At 31.8% G+C, this 20254-nt stretch overlaps 1 protein-coding gene across 3 annotated transcripts in view; it reads right to left on the reverse strand.

Moving 5' to 3' along the window:
• Nucleotides 1-589: 589 nt before the first annotated feature.
• The window catches only part of LOC134711726 (uncharacterized), a 28977-nt gene continuing 9312 nt past the window's right edge, over nucleotides 590-20254 (reverse strand). Inside the window, exons 9-23 of one of the 3 annotated variants that reach the window (XM_063572557.1) lie at nucleotides 20077-20183; nucleotides 18523-18702; nucleotides 17636-18094; nucleotides 15503-15739; nucleotides 13586-14972; nucleotides 12847-12931; nucleotides 12424-12473; nucleotides 12002-12088; nucleotides 11100-11203; nucleotides 9231-9306; nucleotides 8423-8511; nucleotides 7588-7839; nucleotides 6901-7044; nucleotides 6105-6283; nucleotides 590-4581 (exon numbers count right to left, since the gene is read on the reverse strand). In XM_063572557.1, coding sequence (XP_063428627.1) covers nucleotides 4440-4581; nucleotides 6105-6283; nucleotides 6901-7044; nucleotides 7588-7839; nucleotides 8423-8511; nucleotides 9231-9306; nucleotides 11100-11203; nucleotides 12002-12088; nucleotides 12424-12473; nucleotides 12847-12931; nucleotides 13586-14972; nucleotides 15503-15739; nucleotides 17636-18094; nucleotides 18523-18702; nucleotides 20077-20183 — 3578 coding nt within the window. In that variant the 3' untranslated portion in view covers nucleotides 590-4439. Of the gene's footprint in view, nucleotides 4582-6104; nucleotides 6284-6900; nucleotides 7045-7587; nucleotides 7840-8422; nucleotides 8512-9230; nucleotides 9307-11099; nucleotides 11204-12001; nucleotides 12089-12423; nucleotides 12474-12846; nucleotides 12932-13585; nucleotides 14973-15502; nucleotides 15740-17635; nucleotides 18095-18522; nucleotides 18703-20058; nucleotides 20184-20254 lie in introns of all 3 variants that reach the window. The other 2 variants (XM_063572555.1, XM_063572554.1) reach the window with 2 other exon arrangements.

A 20254-nucleotide genomic window follows, 5' to 3' on the forward strand; every position in this document is an offset into this window, starting at 1 on the left:
TAGTGATACATTGTTTATGTTCATGAAAAAGTGTTTAAAATGTTTACAAAACAATTAATTGTGATTTACACTAATGAGCTTGGGTGTATATAAAGTAAGGATTATGACTTCCGCTGATGATCACCTAAAAACTACTCAATCGGCGTCTTTAATCTTGTTGTATTTTCTTTTATTAAAAGAAAGAGTGAGATAAAACAAAATGAAGAGGAATCTAAATTTTCTAAAGTCTTTTGTATCCAAGAATAAACAATTTTGTCAACTTTAAACGACCTGAATTACGAAACTATCGATTGGAAATTACTCTCTCGGGTAAAAGCCATAGGAAACAATTGTAACTGAAACAATTGAATAAGTAAAACAATGTTATTATAATAACGAAAGACCATGACATACAAATACATCGATCTGATACCAGAATATCGATCCCCTTCCCATATTCACCCGGATTTATTTTAGCTTTACCATGCTAAGCAAGAGTTGTGTCCCTTGTTCAGTCAAACTTCCAGTTTTCGTTTGAGTCGAACTATGTGTATCTCGAAATATTTCTGCGGTCCGGCCGACTTCGAGATAACGAGAGTCGACTGTATTTAAATCTAATTCTGAATTGTTTTAGGAAAACATACATTGAGATTTCAATCAGTTGGCGTTGAACGCCACCATCAGCGACACTGGCTTTATCAGTTTTTATTTTTGGAGGAAGCAGGTGCAAACAGGGACAACAAAGGCCTAAGGTTAGAAAACTGGCTATATTTTTCAATTTATCTGTGTTAAACACCTCAATACAAACTAGGTTCACTTTCACAACCTCAGATTTGACAGGCATCACTACTTCAACCTCTACCCATTGATTTCATTTCAAGTAAATACATTTTTAAAATATTAACGTTCAAATATTTGTCTCATTGGTAATGATACCACATCTTGTCATTTTTATGTGTGGTTAAGTATAAATAGAAACTTTGTCAATTATCTGAAAATGTGCATCAATGGAACTTGTCCCTAAAAATTCCCAGAAAGCACCATTCCGTACAAACTGTAAATTATAATGCCCCATTCAAATTATGCTCATATTATGAAGATTCTGATATAAAAAGATTTTTTTTTCTCAATATCTATAAAAGTGTGTATTCATCATTGGTTTTATTTCTATTAAAATGTATATTGTAAATATACAAATTATCATGACAAAAAAATATGTTTTTGTTATGGCTATACCTCTCAATTTTATCACTTATTTAACACCCTGCTTTGTTAACTAGGTAATATTTCTTCTTCTACCCAATATAATATCAATTTTAAAAATAAATCAAACCTGTTGAAGCTGTGAAGCTCTAGATTTTTTTCTTAATAATAAATAATGCATATGTGAATGTGAAAAATTCTGATTCTAATATAACTTTTTGTAATCCACTTTCCCAGATTTTGAAATATACATTTCAACTACTGAACACATTCTAATGTATATTGTCGTAAGGAATATAATAGTATCGTACTCATTTGTTGTGACAATGATTTCATTACGCTGATAGAAAAACCTTTCTCGAGACAGTATAGCCTTAACAAAACAGCACCTCGACACAAAAAACGTGAAACAAATAATTGGGGTTACACAACCTAATATCCTTCAATGAGAATTTGACATAAAATAATAGGACGATACATGGATATTTTACAATGAGATTTTTGCAATATATTGTAACAACCTTTTAACCGGTATTTTGAAAACGACCCATAATGTCATTCACGATTTAGTACATTTTATATTTCTGTACAGAAATGAGCATACACAACAGTACAAGACCACCATAGCTATATTAATTCTCCATAAATATTCTATCATCCACAAAATAAAATCAAATTAGTGTAAATATCTTTTTCATGATTACTTATTCTGACAAGAGAATAAAGTTAACATTTAATTTAAACATAATTTTCTTCATAATTATCTTGTCAAAAGAGAAATATTTGCATGATTAAGAAAATTCTGACATAATATCCCTATAGGGAATTACAAAAAAATAATCTAGGTATAGAGGCCTTATACCCCTGTAAAGTTCTTACGGAAAGATGACATTCAAGGCTTTATCCTGTTCTTGTCTGCTGCAAACTTTTCTGAAACTGAAGGGAGATTTTTTTTATAAATCTTAACATAGTCAAAGTTCCCTTTAAATTTAGTCTTAACAGATTTTTTTTGACTGGATTTTCATTTAACAACACAAATTGTAATTTAAAACTGGAACAGAGCAGCAAATGAGCAAATCAAAAACTAAATGTTTCATCTTTTTTTGGAAAGGGACTAAATCCTCCTACTTAAATCAAAATTTTAAAATCACACTTGATATAAGGTAACAGTTATTTATATTATTTTAGCCTTCTAAATCACATGACTGGCAATTAGTTTTACATTGGTCAAGGGTTGAAATCCTGAGTGTATCGTTCAGAGCAAATTGATATGCATGTCTCCAAAAAGTTCATATATATTGTGCTTAATTGATTTATCAATGACCAAGATGGCTGTATTCCAAAAAACATGTTCTTTGTATATGGAAACCATGGCATGTCAAAATATCTTATTAACAATGAAACTAACATTTTGTTATCAAGAAGAATAAGAATTATCTTCAAATTGATCAAGCAACGTTGCATTAGTAATTCAATGTTCATTTTTCAATTAAATTCTTTATATTTACTGCAATATAAGGACACTAATGCAATTGAATTTGACTGCCAAAACAAGAATATTAGATTATTTGAGAACAGATTTTTGAAGAACTGCAGATCTTCCACCTAAAAATGCTTATAGTTTGAAGATTTCAAAAATAACAGAGGAGTAAAAGAATCAACAGATTTTGTTTTGGATTATATAACTTGTTGACATCTGATTGTCTTGTGAAATATGATAGTTAATCTGTGTTCAAAGCTTCAATGTCTGTACATTTTGTTAATATAATGTAAGTATAACAGAAGTAGATGATAAAAATGTCTAAACAATCTCGATGTAAATACACTTAACAGCAATAATTCTTCATTATAAAATATGATTATTTTCTTCAATAACAAAATTGGGTTTTTTACATTAATATAAAATTTTGACTACATAAAATGAAAACCATTTATAAAATTTTGTTCATGAATCACAATTAATACTAAGCCATTATATCACAAGCAAAAAAAAAATAATGAGAATTTACAACAATATTTACAATATAAGTAATAATATATAATCTACATATCTTAGTATGAACAATGATATAGTTTTAAGACCAGTATTTGAGCACTGTCTGATAGTAATTTACATAGAAGTAACAATTTTTACACATTTATAACAAATGATTGCACATTGTATAATAATAGGGTAAAATATAAATCTTAAAACAAAACAAAGGACGTCTCATCTAGATTCAGTCATAACTAGTCCATTCAGAACATTAAGATTTGCACCATTAAAAGAATAAAGAAGAGAAACTGAATTTTCTCTAGTCCTGATACCATTTCAATAAAACATCATACGTCTAACAAACAGTTGAAATATCTCGATAAACTTTGACTCTATTTGATATTTTTTTTCAAAGTAAAGATAACAATTGTTGTCTATTGTGTTAGATTAAATCTAATCCAAATTCAAATACATGCTAACTTAATTTTTTGCATACAACATAGAAAAAAGAATTGTTTTAAGTTTTCTGTGGCTGGTCATTAAGAATAATTAAGTAACACATGCCAGTAAATCCATGTTAATACATCCTTATGCATGTCAGGCAACATTATATCATGGATTGGCCTGAAAAGGTAAACAATGGTAAAAACTACCATCTTATCTTGGAATGAATCTTTTATTTAAGGTCTCTTAAATTGTCAATAAGTACCATAGCTGCCTGAATGAGTAGCTGAATAGATTATTTGTACATTCCTTAAATCTTTTAGTCATTTAAGTTTGAGTACAGTAAGAACTTATTAAATATTTTAAAATAATCTACAACACTGAACAACTGAAAGTAAGCACTTTTATAGTTCATCTTAAAATAGGGAAAAAATAAAATTTTTGATTAAAAAAAAAAAGAAGAAAAAAGCAATAACATATCTTGCTAAAATCAACAAACATAACAAGAAGAGGTAACAGTCATTCATAAAACACCTTAACTTCAGTACTTTATGTAAAACAGGTCAAATGAATTAAGTTAGAATGTGAACAGGTATCTGGCTATTATGACCATAAAGAAATTTTTATGTAATTAGGAGGTATTTGATGCAAAAGTGAGATCTGGAAGATTGCTGAATGGACTCCCTCAAACATTACATTAAAACGATCAAAATTTTATTTACAACATCACAGATTCTTTCTTCTTTAGAAGTCACGACTAATAAGCTGCCTTATAAATACAAATATATTTCTGCCTTCTAAGAAAGCCCTAATACAGAATATAATTAAGCACCAATCGTCACCCGTTAGGTGACATTTTAGGCATGATATTGTCTAACATTGGTACTGGCACTGGTTTCTTGTTCACTGGTTTTTTATCTGATTCATTCATTCTATGACTCTTCATATGAGCACTTCTACTACGTACTTTTGCAAATACCCTAAAAAGAAATGAAAACTGAATCTCCACTTTGTCTGGTATAAATATTGTTAACATAACCAATAAAGTATTTTTTGCACTCGTCACTGTGACCTATTTCACCTGTATTCCAAATTAAAATTCCTAATATTTAACTTTTTATAAGATCAATATAAAACTGAATCTTCCTTCTATGTGTCCCTTTATATATGACTAATTCTTTCTATTGGTTTAATACTTAGGATGAAATTTCTGTCACAAATAAATGAACGTCCTTTTTACAAATATCAATGGCATTTTATCTTTTGCAATCTTAAGTTTTCCTTATGTGTTAAGCTGGGGTCACACATTCACGATTTTTACTACCGTTCTTGACAGGACCATTCCTGATTAAAATTTATTAAAAGTTTGATCAAGATCCTGTGAATCGTGGATGGAAATTCAAACATAAATTAAAATTTGTAAAAAAACAAATTTGATCACGACAACAATCAGATAGTGTTCAGGAAGCACCGATATTCAACCGTTTCTAAGCGAATAAGTCCCGATAATCCCGTTCTGAATCCGCTTCTAATCCGATTTGTATTTTTCGCCAGGTAAAATTCGACCGAGTCTGTCACGACTGCGTCCCGACTCTACCGAATGTAATCCGACTGAGATCAGACAGTGACCAGACTGTGAACCGACGCTGACGGAAGTTATTTGTTCGAAAACTGTCGGCATATTCGGGATGATCAGGTACTGTCGGAACATAATCCCATCACGGTCCGCTCTATCGCATTGCAAACGGCTTTGTCTGGTCTCAATCGTATTGTATTCTGTAATTGTCGGGACACTGACGTGGGCATCGTTGACGAATTTCGTATTAATAACGGGACTGTTTCGGAACAGTTTCGGCAAAAAACTGTTCGCAATCGACAAGATCTGGATGCAATCTGGACTCAATCGGCAGAAAAACAGCTATGAAAAATTACTCCGGATCATTCCCGTTCCACAGGACACCGTCCAGAATACACAAGACATTGTTCGGAATTCGATCCGATACAGCAGAATCTGTTACGACATAGCCACGATTGTAATCCGATTAGACAAAATCGGCTGAGTTGCCCCGAATGTTACAGGACGCACCTAACTGTCGGGATGCCGAACTATTCGGACCCTTCCCGATCCGTAGGAATCTGTTACGAACTAAAACAAATGCGTTCAGACAATGATAGGACATTCCAGATAATTGAGGATACCAATCCGACTTTTTCACTTTTCATATCGTATTGCTGTCTGATCTCAAACGGGAGCAATAATCGGCAATGTGTGAACCCCGCATTAATGAAAAGTAAATACAGATCGATGACATCACTTCAGAAGAGCAAGCTAGTATTTAAATGTTTATGAAATTTATAATGTAATATATGATTTTTAAATTTCAATATTGCATGTTTTGAGACATGCATTTTTTCTCATAAAAAATCACTGTCTGAGGTTAGTAGAATTCATTGTAACATGGTTCTGATCTGGGCCCTAAACATAGTTAAATGTACTACCAACCTGCCACAAAGTTTACATGGGAAGCCCTCTCCATTTAGATCCTCTGAACTTGCAGGTGATCCTTGTGGCTTAGGAAGTCTTGCTGCTGGAGGCCTGTATTCTCTAGCTGGAGAATTGCTCTTTGAACCTCCCCCATGTACTCGAATATGACCATTTAATGCTTGCTTAGAATTAAACGCCTAAAACATAACAATTGAATTTACTTAAAAATACATAAACATACATACATAAACAACACAATTAGAACTTTGTGACCTGCTGCCAACCATAAAAAATTAGTTCAAGTGCATCAAGTCCACCATATATTTTTTTTCTGGAACAGCCATTATCAAATACTTGCATATTCACTGATGAAGAAGATGTTTAAAAGATACTAACATTCTGAAGGACAACACTTAACTAACTTTTTTGCACCACGAGAAATTGATATAATCAATCTTATAATTTTGTTCCAATGACCTACTTTAGACAGAATGATTGCTCTTATTAATTTTAGATGGCACTATAGTCAGCCCAAATCATTGCAGTAATATTGTTTTTGACTTCAAAGAACATTATTATTTTAACATCACCAGTTTATGTATGGAACTTGAACTGTTTCAGCATTATCATACAAATACTATTGCTTTAAATATCAAAACAAATTTAATTTGTATAAAAGAATTTAAAAATTCAGATTTTTTATAAAGCAAGTTATCAACAAGTATTTCTTTTTTACTGTAACTGTTCTTTGCTAAGTATCATATTTATTACATAATTATGGCTACATGTCTTTAAGGTAAATAATTAAACTTACAGCATTGCATTCTGGGTAATCACAGGTAAACATAGGAGCAGGTGATATAGCTCGGGAAGCTGGGGTCGGTGTAATTACAGTTTTTACAGATTTTACAGATGAGGAAGATTTTACAGATGAAGCATCGTCCTCTTTATTATTTAACTGCAAAATAAAAGAAACCATATTAATCTTGAAATTTCACATTCCAAAATTTATTTGGTTAAATAACTATAAAAAAAAATTAAAATAAGAAATCCAACACATCTTCGAAACTTTGAAAAAATGCATTATTTGAAAACTAATTATAAAAAGTAAAATTTCACACTCTATGGGTGACTAACAAATGAAAACCTATAATCCTTCAAAAAAAAATTTATATTTAAACAATGCGCTTGGAATTGAATATTGCATTATAAATAGGTTTTAGATGAATTCAAATGCTTTTAAAATTAAATTTTTTGTCATTACTTGTCTGAATTGCATTTAGAAACTTCTAAACCAGTAAAACCTATCTATTTTATCTATCACAATTTCATGCTTACAATATATGTTTCAACATTTATGTCCTATTTTCAAAATGGTATTTTTTTTTGTATCCATTTTATTTTGATTAATAGGTTGATGCACTTAGGCCAGTCAATTGTTTCATGAAGTTATCATGGAAGTAGAAGCTTTTAGTATTATTCAATGGTGATAATTATATACCATAATGTCAGAATTATCCTCCATGTCAGTAGAACTACTAGAGTCTTCATCATAATCATTAATCTCCATCTCATTCTCTGGCTGCTCTGGAAGTGTGGCCGGCTGCTGTTGTTGCTGCTGGGATCGTAAGTTATATAATCTTTCACGTTCTCGTTTATTACGCATAATGCGCAGACGTTTATGTTCATCTGGACACACTTTTTTCCATAAATAATAAAACTGAATACATTCTTTCACAGATTTACTTCCAATCTACAAAGTAAAAATTTACTTTACAAAATTCCAATTATGAGAACTGATGTTCTTATACTTTTTAATCAAATAACTTGTAACTGATATCATGATTTTACGATTTAAAAAAAAAATGAAAACGGTTTGTTTTTTAGTTCCTTTTCTGACCTATATTTCTACATACATGGTAATATTTTACAATAATTAAAACATAGCAAAAACAAGAATGTGTCCAAAGTACAAGGATGCCCCACTTGCACTATCCTTTTCCATGTTCAAAGGACCTTGAAATTTGGTAATAAATAGAATTTGTCATTAAAATTAGAAAGATCATACCATTGGGAACATGTGTACTAAGTTTCAAGTTGATTAAACTTCAACTTCATCAAAAACTAACTTGACCAAAACTTTAACCTGAAGCAGGACAGACGGACGAAAGACCAGAAAATGTAATGCCCCTCTACTATCGTAGCTGGGGCATTATAACTGTAATTGAAGTTAACCAGATTGCCTTCCTCCAGTAACTGATATTGTTGACAATTTGTGTACTGATTGAGCCAAAAAATCAAACAACTTTTGTTGATAACAAATCAAAAATACTTACTTCTTTGGAAACAGAGAAGAAGTCTTTATCACATTTTAATAAAGCACTAAGGTATTTTTCAGCTTCCTCTGTGGTCCAAACATCATTTTCTGTAATACAAATATAGTGAAATGGATTTTTACTTACTATCATTAAAATATCTATACTGGTATGATCATGTCAAGTTCAAATGGACTTGTTCATCAACTTCATCTACAAGTGCATATTCAATCTCGATACACAGACTTCATATGAAATCAGACAAATGGAACATAAAAATTAGGTCAAGACCACGTGTTATATGTCAGACATTGCTGACAAACAGATCTTATCAAGAAAACCTGACCACATAAAAAGGAGGCAGATGCCACATTACATGTCAGACATACATGTATCCTTTAAAAATAAATCACAAATAGTGTTGACCTGTCATGCATTGCTACCTATGAAAGGCCTTATTCTAGAAACTCAGCACAGAAATTATAAATTATAATGTTACCAAGTTTAATCCTGAGAATCAAACCTACCACTGAAAAGATAACTTGACAAATCCAGCATGATATTAATGCCAAAACTACATAACAGATGTCGTTACTGTTGGTACATACAAAAAGCGTTGAGATATCATGAATAGTTACAATGATTAAGATACAATCCTGAAACCTAACCTGATCACTGAAGCATTCAAAAGAGGTCAAGGTCAGGTGACCACAATATGGCTGTAGGCAATATTAAGACAGTAAATTGTATCATGTAAAAACATGCAAAACATAAAAACTACTAAGAATTATTTTTCTAAATATACATTGAATCTGAAATATGTTCGTACCTTGATATGTAAAAGATAGTAATGTATGGTGAGCAGGTAATTCTTTAATAGTTTCCATTAACATCAGCATGGCATTCTACAGGAAAAGAAAACATACATTGTAAATTAAGAAAGGAGTAGGTTCAGTAAGACCTCTTTTTGGCCCCAAAATATAGCAGTTTTACAAAATTGTGAAAATGTAATCTTTAAGCTATTTATTCGAAAGTAGAATGCTTCTGCTACATAAATATGGGCTGTTTTTGACAATACAGTGCACATATATTGGATACTAGCATCATTAAGTCATGCTAAATTACTGAAATCTTCACAATTTTGGCCTTTTAGCTAAATTTTAGACAGTTTCCGTCTTAAATGAAAGTGGCCGCATTCGTGTTCATTCATAATATTGAAATGTAAGTTGTATTTGATGATGATACATAATATATATAATAAAGGGCTGCACTTTAGCGCATGATACGCCCGTTGCTCTTTTAACTTGTCTTTAATGCTTTAAATGTATTGTCCCAAAATTGGAAAATTCCCCCTTTTTTAAGCATAAAAATTCATAACACAGAAATGTAAAATCTGAAATTTATAAAAATTGAAAGGGAGCTTACATAAATAGATATAAACAATTCACCAAAGCTTCATGGACATTGGTGAAAGCCTTTTTGAGTTATTGTCCGAAGTGTTAAAAATCCCCCTTTTTTTATGAATAAAGCCCCATAAATCAAAAACTTAAAATCAGAAATTGAAAAAAATTGAAAGGGAGCTTACATCAATAGATATAAACAATTCACCAAAGTTTCATGGGCATTGGTGAAAGCCTTTTTGAGTTATTGTCCGAAGTGTTAAAAATCCCCCTTTTTTTTATGAATAAAGCCCCATAAATCAAAAACTTTAAATCTGAAATTTATAAAAATTGAAAGGGAGCTTACATCAATAGATATATAAACAATTCACCAAAGTTTCATGGACATTGGTGAAAGCCTTTTTGAGTTATTGTCCTAAGTGTTGAAAATCCCCCCTTTTTTATGAATAAAGCCTCATAAATCCAAACTTAAAATCTGAAATTAAAAAAAAAAACGAAAGGGAGCTTAAGTCAATAGATATAAACAATTCACCAAAGTTTCATGGAAATTGGTGAAAGTGTTTTTGAGTTATTGTCCGAAGTGTGGACAGCGGACGGACAGACAGACGGACAGACAGACGGACAGACGGACAGACAACAGTATACCATAATACGTCCCGTCTAAATGACAGGTGTATAAAAATTGAGGATAAACACGGATGCGGCCATTTTCTTTTTTGACAAAAACCATCTAAAAAGTAACGTTTTTGGCATATTTGATAGATCTCTCATATTGAAGCTTGAATCAAAGCGTTTTTTAATGACTAAAACAGTTAAAATCTTTCACTGAAACCAATGGAATCAATTGGAATAGACATTTTAGTGTTTAAAAAGTGTCTAAAATCTTTCGTCAGAACTTGAAATTTGAGGCCAAAATCAGCCCTTACCTGACCTTCTTCTTTTGGCATGCTTTTAATATAGGAAATGTTGAATAATTGCTTTCAACTGTTTATTGTTGAATTTGAATTTTCATTTTAACTGATCTACATCATTATCATTATAATTGACTGTGAAAAGGAGGAGAAGATGCATATGATTTGACTACATTTGATGAAAAATATGGTTTTCATTGAAGTTTTTTTTACCAGTCTTAGACAGCACATGGTATAATAACCAGACATTTTTTCAAGTAATTTCTGTAAGTTGTAGAACTATTAAGTCTTCTATTATTAACCTCTTGATGCTTCAAGCATAGTGTCTTTTCCTTGAATTTTGACTGACTAATATTACATTGAAGACAAAACTCTAACTATATATACCTGTATATTGCCCTTTGCCAAGTGAAGTAAATGGAGAGCATATTCTGTATTACAACCATTACCCCTAATTGCTGCACTATTGGCAAACTCTTGAAAATATTGCACTGAAAAACAAACCAACATTTTAAACTCTTCACAAAACCTATTGGAATTAAGCTGGTGTTAATTCTTTAAAATACATAACATTGGAACATCATTAGCTAATTTAAGAAGTCTGCAGTACAAGACTCAATGATGTTTTTTTCTCATAGACTTACATGACTTACTGAATTAAACTTTTCACGAGACTTGTAGATATATCAGCAATATGACAGGTGACGTATATGGAGCAAGGTCTACTTAACCTTCCAGAGAACCTGAGATCTGCCCCGATTTTTGGTTGGGTTTGTATTTGCTCAGTCTTTAGTTTTCTATGTTGTGTTTTGTATATATATGTGTTTTGTCTTTTAGTCTCTTCTTTTTTGTCATTTCGTTGTCAGTTTATTTTAAACTTTTGAATATCCCTTTGGTATCCTCTGCCTCTCTTTTAATAGAATGCCTGTGATAACTTTGCACTTTACTATGCTATCATTATCCAAGACTGACATTATCAAACAATAGGAGTATTTTGATCATATTGATTTTACTACTGTGGATTCATTATTATTCATGGGATACCAATTTTCTATGGTCTTGTGGTGAACCACAAATTCAAATGTTCTATGAATTACAAATTTTTCTATAGGCTCTGTATGCAAAGATTGTCAAAACCACAAAATCAAATTCCAAAGAAAATGCAAGTTTTCCTCTATCCACAAAAAATTAATACCCACGACAATAACTGAATCCACATTATATGAAGAATTTGGAGTTAATTTTAAAGCTGATTCAATTTGCTAAATAAATCCTTCTACCCGACTTACCTTCATTATCAGAACAGTCCTTAATTTTTTCAGGATCAAACACCAAATCTTCTTTGGATACACAATGTAATGCCTCTTTTTTACGACCTGTATATAAATGGCAAATTTGATCATTTCATGTATAGATCAATTTATTGTAAAAAGCTTAGTTTAAAATCATATCAGTGTCTCTGTGTCATAGTCCTATAGGCTTTTCCCTACTCATTTGATGTTTAACAATCTGCTAATTTACATTTTTTTTTCATTTTATCTCTCAAAATATTCCACCTTATTTAAATTAAAGTACAAGAACAACAGTTTGATATCAGAAAATTTTCTAATTTATTGACTTGAAGATAAAGAGATGAAAACTTTCATTTTTGAGTGAATTGATAGCTTCTGTTGCATTTGACAAATGTCAGACAGGCTGAATATAAACTTACTGTTAAATGGTGGAATCTCTGCTTGGTACTGAGATCCAATATTTACATGTCTACAAAAAACATAGAATGTCTGTGCATAATAACAGATAAAAAATATGCTCATATACAATCATGACTGAGAATAATTTGTTCTGTTCTTAAACCTTAATTATCTAAAAATTGCACAATATACAGAAAATGAAAATAAGGACAAAAATATTTTGTTTATACATGTTTATATGCAAGTATTTTTTTAATGTTATAACTTATTTCATGAAATCTTTTTATGTAGTTAACCTTCCTTGGTGTGAGCAAAGGTTCTGTGTTGACGGGTATACTTTTACCTATAATTGTTAACTTTTTATACATTGTGACTTGGATGAAGAGTTGTCTCATTGGCACTCATTACAACTATTCATATTCATCTTTTATTTTCTAACTTACGGTAGAATATCAGTTTCTGGTGGTTCTTCATCATCTGGTAGCTCTTGCTTGGAAACATCTGGTTGAGCACTTCCAATACTGCTATCTATTTTAAAAAAAAAGTATTTCTGATTATAGGCTTCTGTATATATATTAACTAAACATTCTTGTTATATTGTCATAAAAGACCTTTAATCCCATGCTACAGAATGGTACTAGTTAGGTAAAGGTTTCATGGATGAACTTATTATGTTATATTATAAGTAAAATGTGAAAAACTGACAGAAAATTGGGCTGCAATATTATCAATTGAAGGCGACAATGAAATTTTCTTGTACTTCGTAAATGCTTTGTTAGAGTAAAAGTTAACAATATAAAGTGACTTTATCATGTTATTTGGTAAATGTTGAATGTATATGTATAACCAGAATACCATTTACTGTTCATGCTGTTAAAACATTTTCTTCTTTAATCTGCACAATCAGAAAAACATTGTACATAGTCAAATTTAATTTGAAATCATATTTCATGAGATGCAAGTTATTTCTATGTACATGATGTACTGGTATAACATTACTCGCAGGATTTATTTATTTGACTGCTTGTTGCGGAATATACAGTGGCAAATGTTTCAAGCATATTCAAGACAATCATATTAAACACAATCATTTTTAATATCATATTTAATAAATATGGATTGAAGTACTTTGTTGTATTAAAAATAGAAGTTCCATAAAATTGAATATAAAATTTAACTTACTTCTGGACATGCTTAGAATGCTAGTCCTTGGAGTAAGAGGAGCTGTCATGGGTGTCATTGGTGGTTTCTGTATAGTCCAGAACAATCCCGAACCACTACGTATCGGACTCAACATTGGTGGTGGAGTGTAAGGAGGCGGTGTATTACCCTTGTGTTCACTAGCTGTTAAGACTCTTGGAGAACGTAATCTACTCTGGAATCCACCATGTAGTGACCCATGTCTAGGAATGAATAACGGTGCTGGGCGATGCTTACGTTTCATTCGTAAATGAACAGGAGTTGTGAGTGAATTAGGATTTCTAAACAGTCCAGCACCATCTGACTTCGACAAAGCCTGATCCCATGAATCCTCAGATTTTTGTTTGTATTTCCATAAACATTCCTCCGTTTGACTTCTCGGTCTCATGAATGTATGATCTTCACTTTTAGATCTAAAATATTTAAAATCGTCACCCGATTTACTTCTCATCCTTGGTTTGACAGATAACATATTCTGAGCACTATTTGAAGGGAATTTATTAGCACTATAGCCCTTATTATTATTATTGATCATTCCTGGTAAAACACTAGAATTCAGATCACATTCACTACCCACAGACAGCCTACGCTTCAACTCTGTATGCTGATTAGCGATAGGTTTATGTCTGTGGTGTTTAGGATTTTTTATAGTGTCAGGATGTGCAAAGTCATTTTGAGCCCCATTCCCAATAGGGAATGCAAAAGGGTTTTGTTCAGCTGCCTTCTCAAGTTTCCTGGCCTCAGGTTTATACAATGGGGGATCAGTTCCCATTTTATGTAAAGCAGAATCTAAATATGGCACCTTATCATTATATATCTGAGAATAATTCACAGTTGATTTTCTTGCATCAGTCAAATGTCCATGATAAGTTTTAGGCATGTTAGGTAGGGCTGTCCATAAATTATCTTGATTTAGCTGTGAATGTTGAGGTAAAGTTTTAGCATTTGACAATGAAGTCTTTTGATCATTGTCGATTGTTTCCAAGATAAGTGACAAGTCAGGACTTTCAGCAGAAGTTGTGACAATCTTTGACTGTGGTAGTTGGTTGAAATGTCCCATGCTTCCCATTTCCGTCGGTGTTTTCAATGCAAACAGAGGTATCTGAGCTATAGCTGTCTGTAGATTTGATTGAATTGATGTTGGAGTTAAGGAAGGTGGTGGAGATAAGTCCATATGTTGCATGCCATGAGAATCAGATAAATTGTTTATAGAATGCGGACTATTAAGAGTGTCATTCCTTTGTTGAAGTAATTGCTGAAGTTGTTGATGAGTTATTTGTTGAGGACTTGTTAGTTCAATACTGTGTTGTGCCTGATTTTGCAATTCTTCAAAAGACACCTGTCTTTGTAAATGCAATGGCCTGGGTACCTGAAAAATGTAAAGATAAATAGTAAAACATCCATTATTACTCCAGTGTTAATACCTTCAAGTCATATGAAACTTCAAATTTAAAAAAAAGATCAATATGATTTATATAATTAAACGTCTAAGTTATGTAGAAAACAAAGAGTATGTGAACTTTCTTGTAAAAGAAAATCAAGATATTATCAAAATCGTCTTGAATATTCTGCTATCTAAATTTTTTCTTTCCATACACAAATTCCCCATTTTTTCAAGTGATCAATGTATGCAGTGACCTAATCAAGAGACCTCTAGATAGAACTTCAGCCACGGCATAGCACAAGTGTGAAGGGGAAAACTGTGATGAAGGAAACATTAGCTGTTATCTGCTCTTTGATTGGTTTGTTTTCTCTTTGAAATATTCCCCATTTCCATTCTCATTTTTGTACCTTTGAAGTGTAAGTACAGGAAACTCACCTGAGAAATAGGGATGGAAGCAGTATCAAAACTCACCTGAGAAGTAGGGACGGAAGCAGTTGTAAGGACAGGTAACTCACCTGAGAAGTAGGGACGGAAGCAGTATCTATTTTGGTTTCTTCTTTCACCTGAGGATGATGATGTATCAGAGTAGGTAACTGTCCAGGGTTATATGGCTGTTGTTGTATTGTCTTTAACATCTGTTGCTGCTGTCTCTCTTGCTGTTGTTTCTGTTTCATCTTTTCCAACAGTATACTATTTACATGCTGTGGCTGAGATGTGGGAGGAAGACTGGCTTTCTGTTGCTCAATTTGCTGCTGATAAAATAGCCAATAATAAAGATCAAGCATCTGATTTCAGCACAATAAACAATGATTCATCACAACAAAATTTACACAAAGTCTCATGTTTCCTGAAGATTGAAGTATTTGTAGTACCAGTATTTAGAAAATATTGGTTTCTTTAACCTAAACAAAATAGACAGCAGATGTAAACAGGGTCTGAATTTATTTTTAGTATACATCCATGAACTAGCAAGTAGAATATTTTAATTCTCATGCAAATATTTTGTTTGAAGGGTTCTGATTGGATGATATTCAGTGTAAAATACTTTATTTACCTGTCCAAATTTAACATAAGACGATATCTTAAATTCTGGAAAACTCAGTGTTTACATTTGACATCAGAAGCATACTAATGATGTCATCTAGATAAGGTGCCAAAGAAATGTATTTTCCCGCGTTCCGGAGTATAGCGGGAAAATGTTGTCTAAAAGGAACGTTTTATAAGAACGGTATATATTTTTTGGCGGGTTTTTGTTATGTGTAGTTGTACACGTGGATACATGGACCAATCATTTGGATTGTGTCAATAAGTATTCTTATGTTAATGAGGTGAAAGCGGGTTTTAAATTTTTTTGGGTTTGAAAATCATTCTAGCCGCAGACGTTCAACACTTAACTTCAATGTTTCATAATATTTGATATTGTATATTAATTTGCTGTTTTTTCTTGTGATGTAGTTTGGCATCAATGTCCCGAGGCGTGCCTTGCACTTGCTCCGAACACAGGTTTCCATATCAATTTTCTTTAATAAAGTTTTCTGATGGTTTTTCCTGGGCGGCGAGGTTACGTTAAAGACGGATATATATACATACATAGAGATATAGGCTCTTATTGATTCAGAGTAAACTTGTTTCAGACGTTTATTCTTTCTGTGTACCTCATTTAGAATGTATTTGTATTTCATATATGTCATGATTTATAATATAAAATATACATTTAACGCCGGCTCTGTTAGTCTGCACGGCTAAATGCATTGCTTCGTGTTTGTTATTATTGTAGTGTAGTTAAGACGATACATTTTGTAACATTATTTCGCAACATTTTTGTTTAATTAAAATTTTACACCAAATAATAACTTTAAGGTGGTATAAGAGTCTAAAATAAAAATGATAGAATTTGTTCATACTTTGTCAAAATGTCAATGAATGTAGTATCTATTGATACATGTTCAAAAATATTTTAAAAATGATAGGTCACCGTGCATTTTCTCAAGATACAGGTTGTGACAAAATGACAAATTTTGTATGGATTATACAGGAAAAAACAACATTTTGTGAATAGAAACTAAACAAAATGATAGAATTGTAAAATAAATTAGGAAAAGATTGCTTTCAGACAATGCTTTGAGAATATCAAAAGAAAAGATAGGGTCACCGTACGTTTTTTCCGGCTAAAAGACAAAATAGGAAAATTTCATGTAGAATCCTTCAGAAAATGCACTGTTTTAGAGTTACCTCCCCTTAAATTGCCAATTTGAAAATATTAAAAAAAATTAAAAAAAAATAATCTACACTTGTAAAAATATTAATGTTTATAAGTTATATTCTTATAAATTGGTTCTTTGAAATGAAAATTCACATTAAAAATCTGTATTCCTGCATCAAATTTTGCTAACTTGATATAAAATATGGACCTTAGATTCTCTGTTTTTTACAATCCAAGAAGGCGAAAGACACCCATACCACCTATATTGAATGATTTGCTTATTTTTCATAAAAATAAACACAACTATATTGTATTTAAAGTGTTGTGGACTTCCATCAGTAGTTCTTTAACTCAGATGATTTTTTTTTTTGAAGAAAAAGTCCTATGCGATTCAAGTATGTAAAAATATAATTCCATGGAGGAAAGAGTTAAAGAAGTGTAGTACCTGTAAAGAGACAGCTACCTCTGTGGAAGGATTGCCACCTTGTAAGAACAGTCTTTGTATCAGATGTTTTTCCATATCTTCTTTACTGATTGGCTGTTTTCTATTTTGTTGAGTATTAACCTGATTTTCTGCTTCCTGTTTTAAAATAGCTTGTATATCATATAACTGCCTATCAGCTTCCTGTTTAGCAGCAAGGTTATGTTGAAAGGCTTGTAATAATTGTGACCCTGTAGGGTGTTGTAGATTAGCGAGAATTGACATGTCTGTATCCTGTGGAAGTGCCATTTTCTGATCCTGTAAAAGGTGTTCTTGTTTCATATTGTGGCTTTCCTGGGTTAATCCCAGAAGAATATTCTGTGCCTCCTGTTGCTTGAGCTGTTGGGTGTTCTGTAGTTGTAGCTGTTGTATCTGTTGTTGAAGGGCCGACTGAAGTTGTAGTTCCTGTTGCATGGTCTGTTCCTTTTAAAATAAATTGTCAATTATCATACTACTGTAAACCTACATGTTTTCACATATACTTTATTGTTTTGTTTATTGATCTCTAGTTTACACGATTTACATCTATTATTTTTGGTATATTCCTCGTTTGACCAATTCAACGGCTTAAAATAGGTGAGAAAAAACTAGTTTCTAAACCTAGAATTATTTTCTGAGTAGGATTTTTTTCTAAAAACCTTAACATAAAAAGTGTTAATGTAATAGCATCTCCTTTTAGTATTAAACACAGTATGAACTTAAGTTTATGTGTAAACCAATATTTTACATTGCATCATGCCAACAATTATATTCAGGATTTTTTTTTTTCAATTCAAAGGTTGCATCTAAAAAAATGTTACATTTGTGAACAGCATGAAAAAGATTATTTATTTTGTTCAGTATCTGATTACCATTTGCTGTCTGACCTGTTTCTGTGTAAGCTGTTGATTCTGTTGTTGCAGTTGATCTTTAAGTTGCTGTATCTTGACCTCTACATTAGTCTGTTCCATCTGAAGTCCCTTTAATTGTTGCTGAAGTTGCTGCTGGAGTTGTTCCCCTTGCATCTGTTGCTGATGTATCTGAATCTGTTGCTAAATATATATAGAAATGAATTAAATAAATCCATAAATACCAAAATACAATAGGATGTTGACACAGTGATATGCACCTTATGTAATTTTGATAGAATAATGCATGTTGATATTGAAATAGCAATCTTCAACATGAACACTATCAAAATCATCCAAATTAAGGAACCACAAAAGAAGGTGAGAGAAAAAATAACCTTATACAACTGCATACCAAATGCCACTTAAATATGTTAACTATAAAGCAAAAGTTTTAAAGTTTAATGACCCATGATGAGGGAACGTGGCCATATAAGCTCCATGTAAAAAAGTAAAATAACAAAATTACAGAAATCCAAAACAGAAAGTCTCAAACTGTCATGGAAATCAGTGTTTCCCAAATCAATGACTTGAGTGTTTCATCTTAATCTGACTGTACGACAAACTTGACAAGTATACTCAGGGAAAGATTCAAAGGAGAAGGCAATATCATTGATCTATCCCTAGTGGTTTAGCTCTAACTGACGTAATCTCATGCCACTGCCTCCAGAGACCCCACACCTATGTCTTGCTTTATTCTTTCTGTCGAGTCAAGAGACTTAAATAAGAGTTTATTTTTTGCATCAAATTATTGATAATCTGAAATGAGCATTTTAAAGTATTACCCGTTTGTAATGTAGTGGTCTTTGCCAAATGGGGAGATAGATAACATTCTTAGAAATAATCAACTGAAGAATTACTCTGTTAAGGTACCTAGCTTGAAGATCAGATTTCCACAAATTGTTACTGTAGGCAGAAAGGATAATTTAAACAAAAATTCTGAGTCATTTCAGAGGGGATCTTGAAAAGTTAATGAAGTATTATTGGATACTTAGTCAAATACCAACCACGTCTTAAATTATCTTTAAATCAAAGAAAGTTAAAACAATTGTGCTTAGGCCATCTGAAAACCTAATTTGGCAATTAATATACAAATAATGAAAGCAAAATAGCTCTACAGCTTTAAGAGATAAGCATTATTACTCAGGAATCAATAAATTTCCACGTAGTTATATTTAAGTATTGAAAATGACAAGTGAATGAAAACAGATGAATAAGTAATGTGTTATTATATCAGGCCTATATTAAAACTTTCTTGTTAGATGTTGCCTATTCGTGCCTTGTATGGTAGGTAGGGATTTTATTTTGGCCAAAAACATAAGTTACATGTTTTAGACAAGAAAACAAAGTTTGGAGCAAACCAAATCTCTGAAATGATTTGACATTTTTTTGGGGGGTAGGCAGCTTTTAATGTGGACAGGTAGGCAACATCAAGCAGTACAAATTTTACTTTTGGCCTTAGTGTTAGATGATGTCAATGAATGTAAATATGATGACTACCCAGAATTGTTCTCCAACCTGTAACTGATCCAATCCAAACTGTTGTAGGACCATAGCTGACCCGTCCATCCCTACTGGTGAATCTCCTGATACAGGGGACTGTAACTGGCTTCCATAAGCAGAACCTGAAAAAGTTATCATTCAAGTTATTGTTAAATAATATGAATATTCAATATATCCAAACCTCATTATTTTA

The sequence above is a fragment of the Mytilus trossulus genome, chromosome 3 (assembly GCF_036588685.1).
Source record: "Mytilus trossulus isolate FHL-02 chromosome 3, PNRI_Mtr1.1.1.hap1, whole genome shotgun sequence".
NCBI lineage: Eukaryota > Metazoa > Mollusca > Bivalvia > Mytilida > Mytilidae > Mytilus > Mytilus trossulus.